The following is a 17,291-nucleotide window of genomic DNA, read 5'->3' as shown; positions in this document are numbered from 1 at the left end:
AAGCAAGGGTTAGGGTTGATAGTCTCTCTCTACGGTAACTTCCCAGTCTGAGGCTCACAGAGACCATAACACGAATAAAATTCCTTCAAGGGCAGATGGATGTGAACTCCTGGTCAAGGTTGAATGATTTGCTCTTTGGGTCCAGGCAGTTAATTTATTAATGCATTTGCTCAGACGTATCTTTTGAAGCTTGGTATTTCCCCGGCCTCTGACGGAAACGTGGGGATCAGAAGAATCCTCCCTAAACTTCAAAACCCTGCCCCTGGGAGCTCCGTGAGCCCGGAGCCAGGCTTAGTCCTGCGCCTGCGTGGTGTGGTTGGAGGGCTAAGGTCATGCTGGAGCCAGCCCCTCTCTTCTCGTCAAATCTCGCGAGATCTCCCCCAAGCTCCGCGACGGTGAGTGGCGCGCTGAGGGTCGCTGGGTTTGTTTTACTCGAGCTAGGTAAGGTTGGTGCTGTAAGGGAGGAAGCTCCGAACCAGGATTGTCCTCCCGCCTTCCTCCCGCCTTCCTCCCGGAAATACTGTCCACGCTGGCATTCTTGCCAAGGATACTAGGGTAGGAAATGACCGAAAAGGAGGCGTTTTTTGTTTTTTAAGAATTATTAGGGGATGGCGCAGGCCTGTAATCCCAGTGACTCCTGAGTCTGAGGCAGGAGGATCGCGAGTTCGAGGCCAGCCTAGGAAATTTAGCAAGCCCCTGGTCTCAAAAATAAATAAATAAATAAATAAATAAAAAGGACTGAGGATATAGTTTAGTGGTAAAACACCCCCGGGTTAAATCCCCAGTACCAAAAAAAAAAAAAAAAAGAATTGTTAGCTGGGTAGCCGAGTGTGGTGGTCCTTGCCTGTAATCTGAGCCAGCCTCAACAATTTAACAAAAACCTGTCTCAAAAGAAAAAAAAAAAAAAAAAGGGCTGGAGATGTAGCTTAGTGGGAAAGCGCCCCTGGGTTTGATCCCCATTACTAAATGAGGATAGGTGGGGGGAGAATTGTTAGGTAAGCAACTTTAAGTTTAGATATAATTGAGGTGCCTCTGGGACTTTTAGTTAACATCACTCTATTGGGTGGTACCAGGCACAGGGGCAGACTTAAATCATTGAACAAAACTTACACAAATATTATTAGTGCTGACAGTCTTAGAAATTTTGGACTATTGGTGCAGGTCATTAGTAATTTCCAGGTAAGTAGCTGGTAGTAGGAACTGTAAAGGAAAATGAGGTCACTAAGAAAGGAAAGAGCCATGCAGGATTCTTACATGTAGGACTTGGGGAGAGGAGAGGAAAGGACTGGCAGGACAAAGCAAAGGTCAGCAAAGTCATTTGTGGTGGAGTACTAGAACAAGATAAGCATAAAGAAGTGTTTTATTAAAAGGTATTAGGGGGTAGAGATGTACTTTGTGCTTGCCTGACATGTCTGAAGCCTTGGGTTTGATTTCCCAGTACTGCATATTTGGAAGCTCATGTTAGGAAAATGGTATGTGAGTATGAATTCTAGTGTTGTTACTGCAAGTAATGGAACACTGGACAACCTTCAACCTCTTTGTGTCTGCCTTTCCTCCTTTATAAAATGGAAGTGATATTACCAACCTCACAGAGCAGTTTGGGGCTGGGATTATGTTTAAACAAGATAATGATAAGAAGTCTTTAGCTTAGTCTTTAGTTTAGCATCTAGGAAAATTTAGGAAACAGACTGAGAAACCCTTATTTTTCAAGGTCCCACTTTTAGTTGAACATCTTTGTTTTACTTATTTATTTATTTATCTTATGTGGTGTGGAGGATTGAACCCAGTGCCTTACAGATGCAAGGCAAGCGCTCTACCACTGAGCCACAACCTCAGCCCCAAATAGCACACTCTTTATGACTGGTACTGAGAAAATTTTTCAGTTGATCATCCATCTGTATTATTTTTTAATATTACTTAGCACCAGTTAGGAAACCACTTGGTATCATATCAAATAAGATTTGTTGAGTTTTTTTTTTTTTTTCTCTTCACTTGGAATGAATCTATCACTATCACTACCCCTCCTTTCAGATCTTGTATCTGGTGCATCTTATTTTAGATGTTAACTAAACCAAGTGCTTTATATTCTTAATGTGTTGTTTGTTGTGCTATTGGGTATTGTACAATTATCCTGCATTTCTTATATTTGGCACTTGAAAAGTTTCTAATTTAGTATAGAGGGAGAGAACTGTATAATAAGTATTTGGACAGATATACAGTTTTGTAATTTTATTTATTTTATTTTTGTGGTATTGGAGATCAAACTCAGGTATTCTTTATCACTGAGCTACATTCCCAGTATTTTTTATTTTGAGATAGGGTCTCATTAAGTTACCTAGGCTAGTTTTGAATTTGTGATCCTCCTGACTCAGCCTTCTAAATAGCTGGGATTATAGGCATGCACTACTGCGCATTTTAAAGAAATAAAGCATACTGTTGAGAGTAGAAAAGAAAGCAAATATAAAACTTTATTTGGAAAAGTTCCTTTAGTTGAAAATTTAGCCATCATTGTATGATTAATAACCACTTAAGGGTAGTTGAACCTACTTTACTTGGAAAAACTTTGCTTTTTAATACTACATAATTAACACCCATGGTGTCTGACATTTCCCTATGGACTTCATGATGTAATGAAATAGGATGTAGATAGACCACATTCAAAGATTCCTGCCTAAAAAAAAAATGAAACTGAATTTAATTAAGCTTCTAGATTTACTTACGAGTGACAAGCAATGGGCGAAGATAGAAGAAAAATGCAGATGATACTATTAGGAAGCTATCATGGATCATTTTACAAACAAAGGAATGAAGAAACAAAGCGATAGCATGAAATAGAAAGTTCCCAAATGTATGTGATCTTTGAATCCTGATTCTAATGAATCAACTATAAGAGACATCTTTGAGCAATCAGAGAATTTCAGTATATACTAGGTATTAGATGATGTTAAGGAATTACCTGTTCTGTTAATTTTGTTAGGTGTAATAATGGTATGGTGTTTAAGGTGGAAACAATCCATTATCAAAGATGGTTTAACTGAAGGATTTTATGTGAAATGGGATGATTCTGGGATTTGCTTTAAGGTGAATCTGGAAAATATGGTCTTATCTGGCAACTTTGTTTTTTTTTTTTGTTATTAGATTATCATCAGTTTATTATAAAAGACACATGGAAATTATTTACATGATGAAAGATCTCAGAACTTCAGTGGAATGGGCAGCTTCATAGGATGCCATTTCAACAGTGATTTGTTTCAGTCTACATACTTTCCAAGAATGTCACCATCTCTAAATAAGAAATAATCCTTGTCATCTAGAACTACTTTGGTGCCTCCATACTCTGGGAGAAGAACTTTATCTCCAACTTTCACACTAACTGGCTGAATCTCTCCACCCTTTCCTTTAGAGCCTGATCCCACAGCTACTACTGTTGCTTGCAATACTTTTCCTTGAGATTTTTCTGGAAGCATAATGCCTCCTTTGGTTACAGTTTTGGCTGCACTCCTTTCGACCAATACTCGGTCAAAAAGTGGAAGAAACTTTCTAAATGCTTGTCCAGCCATGACTCGTGCCGCCGGCAACTTTGTATCTAGAAGAAGAGAATGAATATTGATAGCAGCTAGCCATTTCTATAACAACCAATAAGAATATATATAAATGTATATAAGAATGTATATAAAACAAGGAAGCAAATAATACATATTTCCATGTTCTTTCTATCTTACTGAATGTCATCAACATCAGACATTGTTATGGTTTGGATTTGAGATATTCTTCAAAAAGTCCCTTATAGGAACTATAAGCAGGTGGGGTGTGGCTAGAATAAGTAGGTCACTAGAGGCATCTTTTTCTCTGCTTTCTGGCTGCCATGAGCAGACAACTTTCCTCTACCACACCTCCTGCCATGATATTTGGGCTTACCTCAGGCCCAGAGCAGTGGAGTCAGCCAACCATGGACTGAACCACTGAAACTGTGAGCTCAAAATATACTTTTCCTCCTCTTAAGTTGTTCTTATCAGGTATTTTAGTTACAACGATGAAAAGCTGACTGACACAGACATTTAGTTATTTTTTGTGGTGTTGGAACAAACCCAGGGTTTTATGCATGTTAGGCAAGTATTCTCCAGCCCTAGACATTTAGTCTTAAAAAGGAGTAGAATTTTCCTTTAGTATAGGGTACTTGCAGGAGAGTTGGAGGCTGCTAAAAGGTTGTGTATGTAAAAGCCTTGTTTGGGGAAAATTTGGGGAAATGATAGAAAATGTAACATTTGGAGCTGGGCGCCATGGTGCATGCCTATAATCTCCTTGGCTTAGGAGGCTGAGGTAGGAGGATCGCAAGTTCAAAGCCAGCCTCAGCAACTTAGCAAGGCCCTCAACAACTTAGGGAAAGACTGTCTCAACATAAAAAATAAAAAGGGCTGGGTTGTGGCTCAGTGGTTAAGTTCCTATGGGTTCAGTCCCTGGTACAAAAAAAAAAAAAAAAAAGCTTTGGGGGCACCTGTAGTCCCAGCTCCTCAGGAGACTGAGGAAGGAGAAGCACTTCAGCCCAGGAGTTCAAGGCCAGCCAGGCAATATAGCAAGACCTTATCCCAAAAGAAACAGAACAACAACAAAAATCCAGCTTTAATGTGTTTGCTTTTTGTCAGCAAAACTATTGAAGATTTCCATTTTGATAAGTGAATAAAAGAAAGAACCTTTAAAATTTTGATTATATCTTAGTTAATCAGTGTTTTATTTTGCCTCTAGATTAACTAGGTATCTCTGGAGGAGGAATATATCATATTTTTCTTTTTTATATATTTATTTTTTAGTTGTAATTGAACACGATATCTCTATTTTATTTATTTATATGGTGCTGAGGATCGAACCCAGCATGTGCGAGGTTGTGCTCTACCGCTGAGCTACAACCCCAGCCCCTCATATTTTTCTTTAAATCAAGCCATATTAGGATGCTTAATCATGGTGGTATGAAGATGAAATGTGCTTGAATTATCTAAGGCCACAATCATTTTGCCTCCTTCAGTCTTCAGTGAAATTGTTCCTATTAACTAAGAATTCTAACTGAATTTAGTATTACTTCATATATTTGCTTTAGGAGGCAAACTCTGATAGAAAAGTATTATGTCTTTTAATTCCAAATATTTATTTTTTTCTTGTCATTCAGAAGCACAAATGGATTTCTCTTTAATTTTTAAGTTGTTGAATGCTGTTAGCTTTTTGCCACTGTGACCAAAACACCTGATATAAGCAACTCAAAGGAGGAAAGATTTATTTTGGCTCATGGTTTCAGAGGTTTTAGTCCATGATAAGCTGGCTCCATTGCTTTGGACCTGAGGCAGGACAATATCATGGTGGAAGGTCAATGAAGGAGAAAAACTGCTCAGCTCTTGGCAGCTGGGAAGCAGAGAGAGAGAGAGAGAGAGTACCTGATAAGGTCAGAGCCCTGTGATCCAATCATTTCCTAACAACTCCACCTCTGAACACTGCTGCATTGGGGGCCAAGCCTTTGGGGGACATTCCATATCCAAAGCATAGCAAATACTTTAGATCTTTCTTGTGATTTAAGCATTTTTCTATTTATAGGAATTATACAGAAATCTTGTGAGACGACTGCACAAACAGAGTGATGATTGTACAGCAAGTGGTATTAAATTCCCGACCTGGTAGGTATTTGTCTATAATGAATGAACAACTGCATTTTTTTGATAATTGCTGATGTATATGAAGGAATAAAAACTAATATGATATTAATTTGGTGAACTAAGGTAGTAAAATATTAAGATAATATAACAGAAGAAACTCTTTAAACAATGTAGTACTTTTTCAAATGATAACTTATTAAGACCATTGTTGATGAGATAAGGTATTTTTTGTATCATAACATTTAAAAGCCACATATTACAAATAAGTGTGTTTTCTTGGTGGGGGAGGGCTCCAGGGATTGTACCCAGGGGCACTTAACCACTGAACTACATCCCTAGCCCTTTTTATATTTTATTTTGAGACAGGGCCTTGTTGAATTGCTTAGGGCCTCGCTAAATTGCTAAGGTTGGCCTTGAATTTGTGATCCTCCTGCATCTCCCAAATTGCCGGGATTACAGGCATATGCCACCAGGCCTGGAGGTATCATTGATTTTTTTTTTTTAAAGAGAGAGATAGAGACAGAGAGAGAGAGAGAGAGAGAGAGAGAGAGAGAGAGAGAGAGAGAGAGAATTTTTTAATATTTATTTTTTAGTTATTGTTGGAAACAACATCTTTGTTTGTATGTGGTGCTGAGGATCGAACCCGGGCCGCACTCATGCCAGGCGAGTGTGCTACCGCTTGAGCCACATCCCCAGCCCCAAGTATCATTGATTCTTAAAATTTGATTTTCTGTTTTATGTTAAATGTACTGACTTATGTTAGAGTTGATATCTAACTGAATCATAGAAACTTAGGTATGTAAGAAACCTGAAAAGTTTGGGCCCACTGTTATCTTCATTTTACTGTTTACTGTGACCTGAGGAAGTCATGTAACTTTTCTGACTTCAGTTTTAGAAAAGTGGGCGGTTAGAATAAGATCCTTACATTCTAAAACCCAGTACTGGGGAGACTGGCTAGGAAAATCACAAGTTCGAGTCCACCTAGGCAAATTGGTAAGACCCTATCTCAAAATAAACAGACTGAGGCTATAGCTCAGTGGTAGATCACACAGATTCAATCCCCAGTACTAGTGGGGAAAAAAGATCTTTACGTTCTATTCCCACCTTAGAAATTGGATGATTCTTGAATAGGCAGATTACTTATGTTAAAGTTATCAAATCTGAGTAAACTTTTAGTGATGACATTTTCTGCTTACAGACTTTTTTCATGTCTCAACATTTCTAATTTGTTGATTTTTAAAACTTTTTTTAAATTTTATTTTTTTAGTTGTAGTTGGACACAATACTTTTATTCCATTCATTTATTTTTATGTGGTGCTGATGATCGAACCCAGGGCCCCCGCGCATGCTAGGCGAGTGCTCTACCACTGAGCCACAATCCCAGCCCGAAACTTTTTTTTAAAAAATATTTATTTTTTAGTTGTAGTTGGATAGTTAGAATTTATCTATCTATCTATCTATCTATATTTTTTTTAGAAAGATTCTGTTTGCTTCTCAAAATGAGGAAGCAAAACTCACCTAACTTTTCACTTCAGTGGAAGTGTTTCTGCTAGTTTGTAAAATTTTAATTTTTGTAATTAAAAAGACAGCTGAAGGCGATTTTATGTTTTTTGAAATCCTAAAATTAAAACAGGTGAGGTGATTTACCTATAATCATTAGAGGGCTGGAGTTATGGCTCAGTGGTAGAGTGCTTGCCTTGCATGTGTGAGGCACTGGGTTTGATCCTCAGCACCACATAAAAATAAAATAAATGAAATAAAGGTATTGTGTCCAATTACAACTAAAAATAAATATTAAAAAAGAAAGAAAGATGTTCCCTAAAAAATTAAAAAAAAAAATTAGAAGCTGAAAGCAATCATTGAAAAGAACTTCTTGGAGAACATCAAGAGTGATGAAAACTGCTTGAGACTATGCTGAGTCATTGCTATAATTTCAGAGAAGTTACAAGACAATATGGATTTATTCATGCCTGTTTTAAAAGGGAGTGCCCTGAATCCCAGGTGATCTTTTAAAAAAATAGTAACTGTATATAGGGAAGTGACTCTTTGACTAAATTTTTGCCTGATATTTTAGGAAAAAATGGTAATCCAGTGGCAGAGAATTTCCGATTGGAAGAAGTCAGTATATCAGATACTATTAATGAAGGACAAGTACAAGTTAGAACTCTTTATCTTTCTGTGGATCCTTACATGGTAAGAACCAAGAGGTGTGATTTGGTGAAAAATAATTTTATTTTCATATTGTTGCATTAGAATTTTATTGTGCTATCCTTATGACTAATAAATACTTGGGCAGTTGTATCTTGACACTTATTAATTATAGATTACCTTATTCATTGCTTTTATTAAGGAATATTTTGAAGGAATGTATTCATAATAGTAGTATATGTGGTTAGTGAGTTTCTTCCAAATGTCTATATCACTCCCAGTAGTAAGTAAAGCTTGAATAATAAAGTAGGGTTGGAAGTTCCCTCAGAGGATCTGGTTTATAAGGCAGACTGTATGTGAGACCTTGATTCTAGTTGATCTCTTTTTGAAAGGGGTAGACTCATTCATGCTACCTTTAGATTAGGGAGAATTCTTGAAAAGATTGCTGAGGGAGGCAATTAAGAAAACCATCAGGCACAAGGTCTTAAGCTTTAAGTGCTGGCTTCTTTCTTTCTTTGTCTCATAGTCTTCTTTACTCCTAACTTCATCTCATGGCCATGACATGTATATCTCCATCAGTTTATCTCCTACTATCAAGTCTCAGTGCTTAGAATCAGATTGCTGAGATTGGGAAATTGGCCAGTTTATCTGTTATATTATCTATTTATAGGTTAATGACCCACTGTACTAGTTTCCTATTGCTACTATAGAAGGTTACTATAAACTTAGTAGCTCTAAATAACACAAATACATTATCTTATAGTTATGGAGATTTGAGATTCAAAATGGGCCCCACGGGGATAAAATCAAGGTTTTGGCAGGGCTGCATTTGTTCTAAAGGCTCTAGAATTTTTTTTTTTTTTCCTATTGTGGCCTCTAGAGGTTGCCCATGTTCTTGCATGGGCCTTGTATTATACTGGTTTACCTCTGCATCAGTGGTCACATCTCTGACTTTTCTCTCTCTTATCAGGACCCTTGTGATTTCATTGAGCACACTGGGATAATCCAGGATAATTTTGCCCATCTCAAGTCTCTTTTGCCATATTGACAGGTTCCAGAGGTTAGGACATGAACATCTCTGGGGGTCATTATTCTTCCTACCAGCAATCTAGGGTTGGCTATCCAGGAGTCACATGTCCCTGCTAAATCCATTTATCTTTGGTTGTAGGGAGAGTTAGGCAATGGCTGCCCTTTGGTGGCAGAGCAGTGGCCATGAGAAAGTACAGAGAAGCTCTCACCAAATTACAAGGTTCATAACAGAATTGCCTATCTCTGAACAATGGAAAGAGTTCATTTTACATAGGGATTAGGTTCTATAGCAGGATTATGAGTCAAAACCTGTAGTCAGTCAAAATACTCTTAGAAAATCCTTTAAATTGGTATTAAATTACTAGGATCTAGCTCATTGGAAACTCAAAAATTTAGAATCATTCTATCTATCCAAATAATTTGATTTTCTGAAGCTTTCCTTCCCTAAGCTTCAATTGCCCTTTGTATTAGACTGTTCCTGTTCCTCACCTTTTATTTTGTTTATTCATTTATCAGTTGAGGAACATATGGATAGTTTCCACAGTTTGGCTATTATGAATAATTTTGGGGTGAACATTTGTGTACAAGTTTTTGTGTGGATCATGTTTTATTTCTCTTTCATATATACCTAGGATAAGAATTGCTAAGTCACATATTGACTGTGTTTAAACCTTTTTTCCCCATCAGTACTGGTCATCGGACCCAGGGGCACTCTACCATTGAGGTACATTCCCAGCCCTATTGTTTGAGACAGGGTCTTGGAAGTTGCAGAGGCTGGCCTACGACTTAAGCTCTTCCTGCCTCAGCTTCCTGAGTTGCTGGAATAACAGGTGTGCACTACCATGCCCAGTTTTTATTATTTATATGGAGATGGGGTATTGCTAAGTTGCCTAGGATGACCTTGAACTTCCTGAGGTTGGTCTCAAACTTGTCATGCTCTGTATCAGTCTCCTGAGTTGCTGGAATTAGAGGCATTTGCCATTGTGCCTGGCTTTGTTTAACCTTTTCAGGAAGTACCAGATTCTTTTCCAAGATGCTTACAACATTTTACAGTTCTACAAGAAGTAAATAAGGGATCTAGTTTCTCTACACCTTCACTAATACATATATATATATTTTTATTGTAGCCATTCTAGTTAGTGTGAAGTGGTATCTCATTGTGGTTTCATTCTGCATTTTCTTTCTTTTTTTTTTTTTTTAATGTATCTGTTTTTTTTTTATTTATTTTATTTTTTTAGTTATCGGCAGACACAACATCTTTGTATGACACAACATCTTTGTTTGTATGTGGTGCTGAGGATCGAACCCGGGCCGCACGCATGCCAGGCCAGCGCGCTACCGCTTGAGCCACATCCCCAGCCCTCATTCTGCATTTTCTTGATGGCTAATTTTTAGCATGTTGTCGTGTGCTTAGTGGCCATTTGTATATTTTTTGAAGAAGTATGTATTCAGATCTCTTACATATTTTAAAATTGGATTATCTGTCTTTTATTATTGAGTTACAAGAGTTCTTTTTATATTCCAGAAATAATATAAAATATGTGATCTGTAAAATATTTTCTCTCATTCTGTGGATTGTCTTTCCTTTCCCCACTTTTCTTATGGTACTGGAATTTAAATTTAGGACCATGCGCATGCTAGGCAAGACTTCTACAACTCAACTGTTCCCTAGCCTTTTTTTACTTATTTTATTTTGAGACAGGGTCTTGATAAATTGCTCAAACTTATGATCTTTCTGCTTCAGCCTTGTGAGTAGCTGGGGTTACAGGCGTGTGCTACCATGCTGGCTTATCTTTTCACTTTTAATGGTATCCATTAAAGTATAGAAATTTTTGTTTTTGATAAAGACTGGTTTATCTGTGCTTTTTTTTCTTTATCACATACTTTCAGACTCATCTGAGAAGGCTTTGTCTCACTGAGGGTTAAAAAGAAAGATTTAGCTCTATTTTTTTTTCTAGGACTTTTATAGTTTTAGTTCTCACATTTTAATAAATGACCCATTTTGAGCTAATCTTTGTATATGGTATAAGGAAGAGATTTGTGTTAGTTAAGGTTTTTCATAGAGTCAACAGAGGAGAGATACAGATGTAGATATATAGGTTTATGAGAAAGGACTGGTTCACATGATTTGGGGGAATAAAAAGTTCCATAATAGGCATTCTGCAAGCTGAAGAACCAGAAAAGTCTATAGTATGGCTCAGTCCCAGAGTCCCAGGGATGCAAATCCCAGTCTTCAAATACCAAAAAAAATCATGGAGTCCTAAAGTCTAAGGACAGAAGAAGTAGGGCATCTTGCTCCAGAAGAGTAAGAGCAAGAATTCACCCTTCTCCCTTTTTGTTCTGTCAGCTCCGCCATCACTGTCCAAGCTCCCCACTCAACCAAGGGCAGATCTTACCTCCTCAGTTCATCAACTCACATCAATCTCCTCTGAAAACACACTCACTGTAGCTGGGCATGGTGGTGCACTCCTGTAATCCCAGTGGCTGAGAGGCTGAGTCAGGAGGATTGCAAGTTCAAAGCCAGCCTCAGCAACTAGGCGAGGTGCTAAGCAACTCAGTGAGACTCTGTCTGTAAATAAAATACAAAATAGAACTGGGGATGTGGCTCAGTGGCTGAGTGCTCTGGGTTCAATATCTGGTACCAAAAAAAAAAAAGAAAGAAAGAAAAAGAAAAGGGAAAAAAAAAATCACTCACCAAAACACCCAGAAACAGTGTTTCAGGGGCCATGTAAGCATCTTTCTTTCAGTCAAAACCTAAAATTGATCATCACAGTTTTTGTGCTTTTACATGTGGATACACAGTTGAATGAGTACTATGTGTTGAAAAGATTATCCTTTCCTCGTTGAATTCTCTTGGTACTTTTTTGAAAATTAATTTTCAAAATAAGGATTTATTTCTGGTCTCAAATCCATCAATCTGTTTATCTTTATGCTATATCTCACTGCCTTGAAGACTATAGCTTTGTAGTAAATTTTGAGATTAGGAAGTGTGAGTCTTCCAACTCTATTATTCTTCAAGATTGTTTTGGCTATTTTAGAATTTGAATTTCCTTGTTAGTTTTAGGACCAGATGGTCAATTTTTGCACAGAAATAAGCTTTTTTTTTTTTTTTTTGTACTGGGAATTGAATTGTCCTGGAACTTATGATCCTCCTATGTCATCTTCCTGAGTTGTTGGGATTATAGGCATAGGCCACTTTGCCCAGCCCAAGCTGGGATTTTGATAAGGATTACTTTGAATCTTAAATCAGTTTTAGGAATACTACAATCTATGATGGTTAATTTTATGTGTCAGCTTGACTTGGCCAAGGGATACCTAGATAAACATTATTTCTAAATAATAGAAACATTATTTCTGAGTGTTTCTGTGTTGTATAGTTTGGATCTGGAATGTCTCCAAAGGTTTGTATGTTAAAGACTTGGTCCCCATTCTCCCACTCCCCACCCCTCAGCTATAGGAAGGTGGTGAAAATTTCAGGAGGTGGGGTCTAGTTGGAAGAGGTGGGTCATTGAGGGTTGGGAGTGTGATGTTGATGGATCTTTATTTTATTCATTTATTTATATATGGTGCTGAGAATCAAACCCAGGGCCTCATACATGCTAGGAAAAAGCTCTACCACTGAGCTACATTCCCAGCCTGGGATATGCCTTTGAAGGTATATTTTGTCCCTGTCTTTTTCTGCTTCCTGACTGCCTAGCAATGAGCAGTTTTGCCCTGCCACACACTCCCTGATATGATATTGTGCCTGATCACAAGCCCACAGCAATGGGGCCAAGTGACCATGGAGTGACACCTCTGAAACTGTGAGCCAAAATAAATCTTTCCTCCTTTAAGTCTCTCATCCATGTCCCGTCCAGTCCAGTCCTTTCGTGTGTGTCGTGTGTGTCGTAAGTCCCATAACCCACCCCCGCTACACACACACACACACACACACACACACACACACACCACCCTACTAAGTTTGCTGTAAGGGTATTTCTGGAAACATTAGCATTTGAATCAATGGACTCAATAAAGCAGATGTTCCTCTCAAATGTGAGTGGGTATTATCCAATTGATTGGGGGGCCTAAGTAGAAAAAAAGTTAGAGAAAAGTTAAATTATGTTTGTCTTACTGCTCAAATCAGGACATCCATCTTTTCCTGCCTTTAGAGTTCTTGGTTTTGGATCTTCTGACCCAGACTGGGTCATCCCTATTTTGTATTTGATTTATTTTTATGTGGTGCTGAGAATCGAACCCAGTGCCTCACGCATGCTAGGTGAGTGCGCTACCACTTGAGCCACATCCCCAGCCCCTTGTATTTGATTTAGATACAGGTCTCACTGAGTTGCTTAGTGCCTCGATAAATTGCTAAGGCTGGCTTTGAACTTTCGATCCTACTGGGTGCACCTCTTCATGAGTGCAGAAGTAATAACCACAACTAGAAGATAAAAGAGCCGGGAGAGGTTTATTACTTGCAGCAAGTAAGAACATTGAAGATAACTCTCAAAGTAGTGTTATTCCTGAACAAAGAAAGCAAGAGACTTGGGGCTGGGGATGTGGCTCAGGCGGTAGCGCTCTCACCTGGCAGTGTGTGCGGCCCGGGTTCTATCCTCAGCACCACATACAAACACAGATGTTGTATCCGCCGAAAACTAAAATAAATATTAAAAAATTCTCTCTCTCTCTCTCTCTCTCTTTAAAAAAAAAAAAAAGGAAAGCAAGAGACTTTTATTGGGGAAAATTTTATATATTCATATCATAAAGAGTCATCATCATATGCAGAGGTGAGCACATTTCTGGGCATACTCAGTTTGAAGTCATATATCATGTGTTTTAAAAAAAATATCAGACACAAATGTCTCTGGGCAGAGAATTTTGCATTTTAGTAAGTAAAGTTTATTTCTAGGTTGCCTTAAAATGATGAGTCAGAGTGACTTGGCAATTTTTGCTGGTTTCTTGTAAATTTCTGCAAAGGACTTTAGCTGGAACAAACAAAACAACTTTGTCATTTAAAGAGTCAGAAGCTTAAGAGCTTGGAGCGTAGGAGCTTGCTCCTAAAAGTGCCTGCCTGGTAGCTAACAGTTTTGGTATCAGAGTAATAGTGGCGTCATAGAACTGGTGTTGTGAGTAAGCTGTGCCAACATTGGCTGGACGCATTTGTGTCTTTCTACAATGTCATAATTTATTGGATCATAATAAATTTACAAGCTGTGTCACTTTCATTTCATTGGCTTTTATTCATCAAACCAATGGTTCACTTGATATCAGAAGCATGGCAATAAGTTTTTTTTACTACAGTCTAATCTTTTTTCTTTTTTTAAAGATTTAAATAATTTTTTTTAGTTGTTGATAGACTTTTATTTTATTTATTTATATGAAGTGCTGAGACATGCCAGGCAAGTGTGCTACTGCTGATCCGCAGCCCTAATCTTAATTACTAATATCTATAACACTTAACTCACACATCACACTTTACACAATAATATGTAGGTTACAGGGCAGCTAAGAAAAGGTTAACAGAGGCCACAGATTTTAAAGAGACAGAACTGAAAGCAAAGGCAGAGAGCTGATACAGATGGACAAAAGTTACTACAGGTGGTCAGATTAGCTTTACCTACCCAGCCAAAGCAGTGGCCCACGCCATTCTTAGGAGGCTGAGACCAGGTGAATCTCAAGTTAAAGACCAGCCTCCACAACTTAGACCCTGTCTCAAAATATATTAAAGCAACAGCAGAGGACTTGTGATATAACTCAGTAGTAGAGCTCATGGGTTCAATCCCTAGTATGGCAGGAAAAAAAAAGATTTATAAACCCAGCAAAGAATCTGTTGGAGGCATAGAATCTGCTCAAGGTACAGAGCTATTCAGGGTGCCAAGCTATTCAAGGCAAGGCAAGGGTTAGTTCAGGGTGCAGAACTTGTCTAGAATATCCAGAACATCTGAATGGCAGGCAGTTTCAAAGTGGGCCATGTCAAGCAGGGATGGAGCTGAAGTGAAGCTCTGGGGACAGAGTTGGGAGTTTATTACCTGTTGACCTCCTGATGTGACGTCTTCATTGGATGGTCTGTTACAGTGATTGATAAGTCAGTTTGTGCCGCCATAGCAGAGTCTTAGGTGCCCTTCCTATTATGTTTCAAGTGAGGAGTTGCATCATCTGTGTTTTGATGTGTTTGATAAATTTCCCTACTATGGGTTTGATACACCCATGCATCCAGGTGCTTCTGATTTAATTTGATATTTACAGGTGGTTGTTTTTTTTATCAGCACAATTAATTTATCACTCTGTGCCTTATAATTGTGCTCTGCAGCTGGGGGTATTACTCTTTTTATAAGTTCTGTATGTCCATTGTCTGGTGATTGATTATGTTTACCCATTCAAGTTACCAAGTCATTCTGCCTTAGCACTTGTATCAAAATGGATTAGATCAGGACAACTACTGCTTTATTAAATGGAATAATTTAATAAGGGCTAGATACAGCCTGAAAACTGCTCTTCTTTCTCTCTCTCTCTCTTTTGGTAGTGGGGATTGAACCCGGAGGTGCTTGACCAGTGAGCTACATTCCTGACCCTTTTTATTTTTAAAAATATTTTTTAGGTGTAGATAGGCATAATACCTTTGTTTTATTTTTAAGTGGTGCTGAGGATTGAACCTAGTGCCTCACATGTGCTAGGTGAGTACTCTAGCACTGAGCCACAACCCCAGCCACCATCTTTATTTTTTGAGATAGGGTCTCGTTGAGTTGCTTAGGGCCTTGCTATGTTGCTGAGGCTGGCTTTGAATTTTTGATCCTCCTGCCTCATCCTCAGTCACTGGGATTATGGGCAAGTCTCACTGTGCCCAGCTGAAAACTGCTCTTCTCTGCAACATGGAATAACTTAGTAGGGCACAGCCTGCTCTCCAAAGTGGGGAAGTTATTCCTCCTCTTATATTTTTGATAGTTTGTGAAGAATTGGTATTCACTTTGTGTGTGTGTGTGTGTGTGTGTGTGTGTTGCTGGGGATTGAACCCAAGGCCTTTTGCATGGTAGGCAAGCACTCTACCAACTGAGCTATATCCCCACCCTTGGTATTCACTTTTGAAAGAGTAGTAGAGAGGCAGGTGTAGTGGTGTATACCTGTAATCTCAGCTACTTGGAGGACTGAGGCAGGAGGATCACAGGTGAGGCCAACCTGAACAACTTAGTGAGACCTCATCTCAAAATAAAATAATAGCCAGGAGCAGTGTCCTATGCCTATAATCCCAGTGGCTAGGGAAGCTGAGGCAGGAGGATGGAAAATTCAAAGCCAGCCTCAGCAATTTAGTGAGGCCCAAAGCAATTTAATGAGGCCCAAAGCAATTTAATGAAATCCTGTCTCAAAAAAAAAAAAAAAAATTAAAAGGGGAAGGGATATGTCTCAGTGGTTAAGCACCTTGGATTCAATTTGTGGTAAAAATAAATACATAAATCAATTAATTAATAAAAAAATATAGAATAGCATAGTCTGTAAATGTAGCTCATTGGTAGAGTACTTGCCTAGCATGTGCAAGGGCCTGGGTTCAATCCCTAGTATCAATTTAAGATTTTCTATTACTTCTTGAGTTAACTTTAGTAGTTCGTATCTTTCTAGGATTTTGCCCACTTTATCCAAATTGTATAAATTTCCCTTACTTTCCTTTTTGTTTTGTAATGTCAGTAATTATGTCCATCTCTCATTTCATTTTAACAAAAAGTTAAAAGAGGGCTGAGTATGTGGTTCAGTAGTAGAGCACAATACCCAGCATATCATATGTAGGGCTCTGGATTTGATCCCCAACACCAAAAAGCAAGTTAAAATGATGGTTTATTTGATAAATTGTGTTGAATCAGTTTAATAGCAGACTTTTAGGAAATAATTAGATTATATATGTTACCAATTGGCTAAGGGTTCTTTTAAGGGTTCTTTTGCTCAATTCAGATAGAAATTATGAATCTGAGTGGGAGTGCCAGTAGCTCTCAGCTCTTGGTGTATCTGTATGCCGTGGGTGCCAGTGGTTCCCAACAGCTGGTGTCAACAAGTCTCCCATCTGCTTTTAGGTAGCTCCTCAGCAGCTGGGACTAGCAGCAGTTTTTCTGGCAGCTGAACCTCTTCTGCAGTTCTCAGCTGCCGCAGTCTGGCTGGGCACAAAATAACCGAGCTGCCACACAGCCTTGTAGGTTCAAACAGCAACCTTTATTCCCGAACTTTCACCGGCACTCTACACACACTTCCCGGGAACACACTCCCTCCACCGGAGTCCGCACGCCAATTCTCTCAGAACCCCGGGAGAACTCAACAGGGAACTCCAAAGTAGGGGGCGCTCGAGGCAGCAGGATCCGCCCTAATCCCAGCAGGATCCGCTCTAATCCTGGAGCTGCCCAATTCCCAGAGCAGGGTCACCTTTCAACCATTCCCTCTGGCAAAAATGCCAGGCGTCATTTTGACTAAACTGTGGCTCTCAACACTCAGCTTTCAGTTGTCTACTGCTCTTCACTG

The 17,291-nt window shown here is 38.7% G+C and overlaps 1 protein-coding gene and 1 pseudogene across 4 annotated transcripts in view; one reads left to right on the top strand and one right to left on the bottom strand.

Annotated features, from left to right (window-relative positions):
* Window positions 1–310: 310 nt before the first annotated feature.
* Ptgr2 (prostaglandin reductase 2) overlaps window positions 311–17,291 on the top strand; it is a 41,892-nt gene continuing 24,911 nt past the window's right edge. Inside the window, exons 1-3 of one of the 4 annotated variants that reach the window (XM_071607687.1) lie at window positions 311–395; window positions 5,581–5,660; window positions 7,714–7,832. In XM_071607687.1, the coding sequence (XP_071463788.1) occupies window positions 5,624–5,660; window positions 7,714–7,832 (156 nt within the window). In that variant the 5' untranslated portion in view covers window positions 311–395; window positions 5,581–5,623. The other 3 variants (XM_027931706.2, XM_027931707.2, XM_027931705.2) reach the window with 3 other exon arrangements.
* Window positions 3,125–3,568, bottom strand: LOC114089761 (10 kDa heat shock protein, mitochondrial pseudogene; annotated as a pseudogene).

The sequence above is a fragment of the Marmota flaviventris genome, chromosome 2 (genome assembly GCF_047511675.1).
Source record: "Marmota flaviventris isolate mMarFla1 chromosome 2, mMarFla1.hap1, whole genome shotgun sequence".
NCBI lineage: Eukaryota > Metazoa > Chordata > Mammalia > Rodentia > Sciuridae > Marmota > Marmota flaviventris.
Note: the sequence above shows the minus strand (reverse complement) of the source record. Positions and strands in the feature narration are given on the sequence as shown.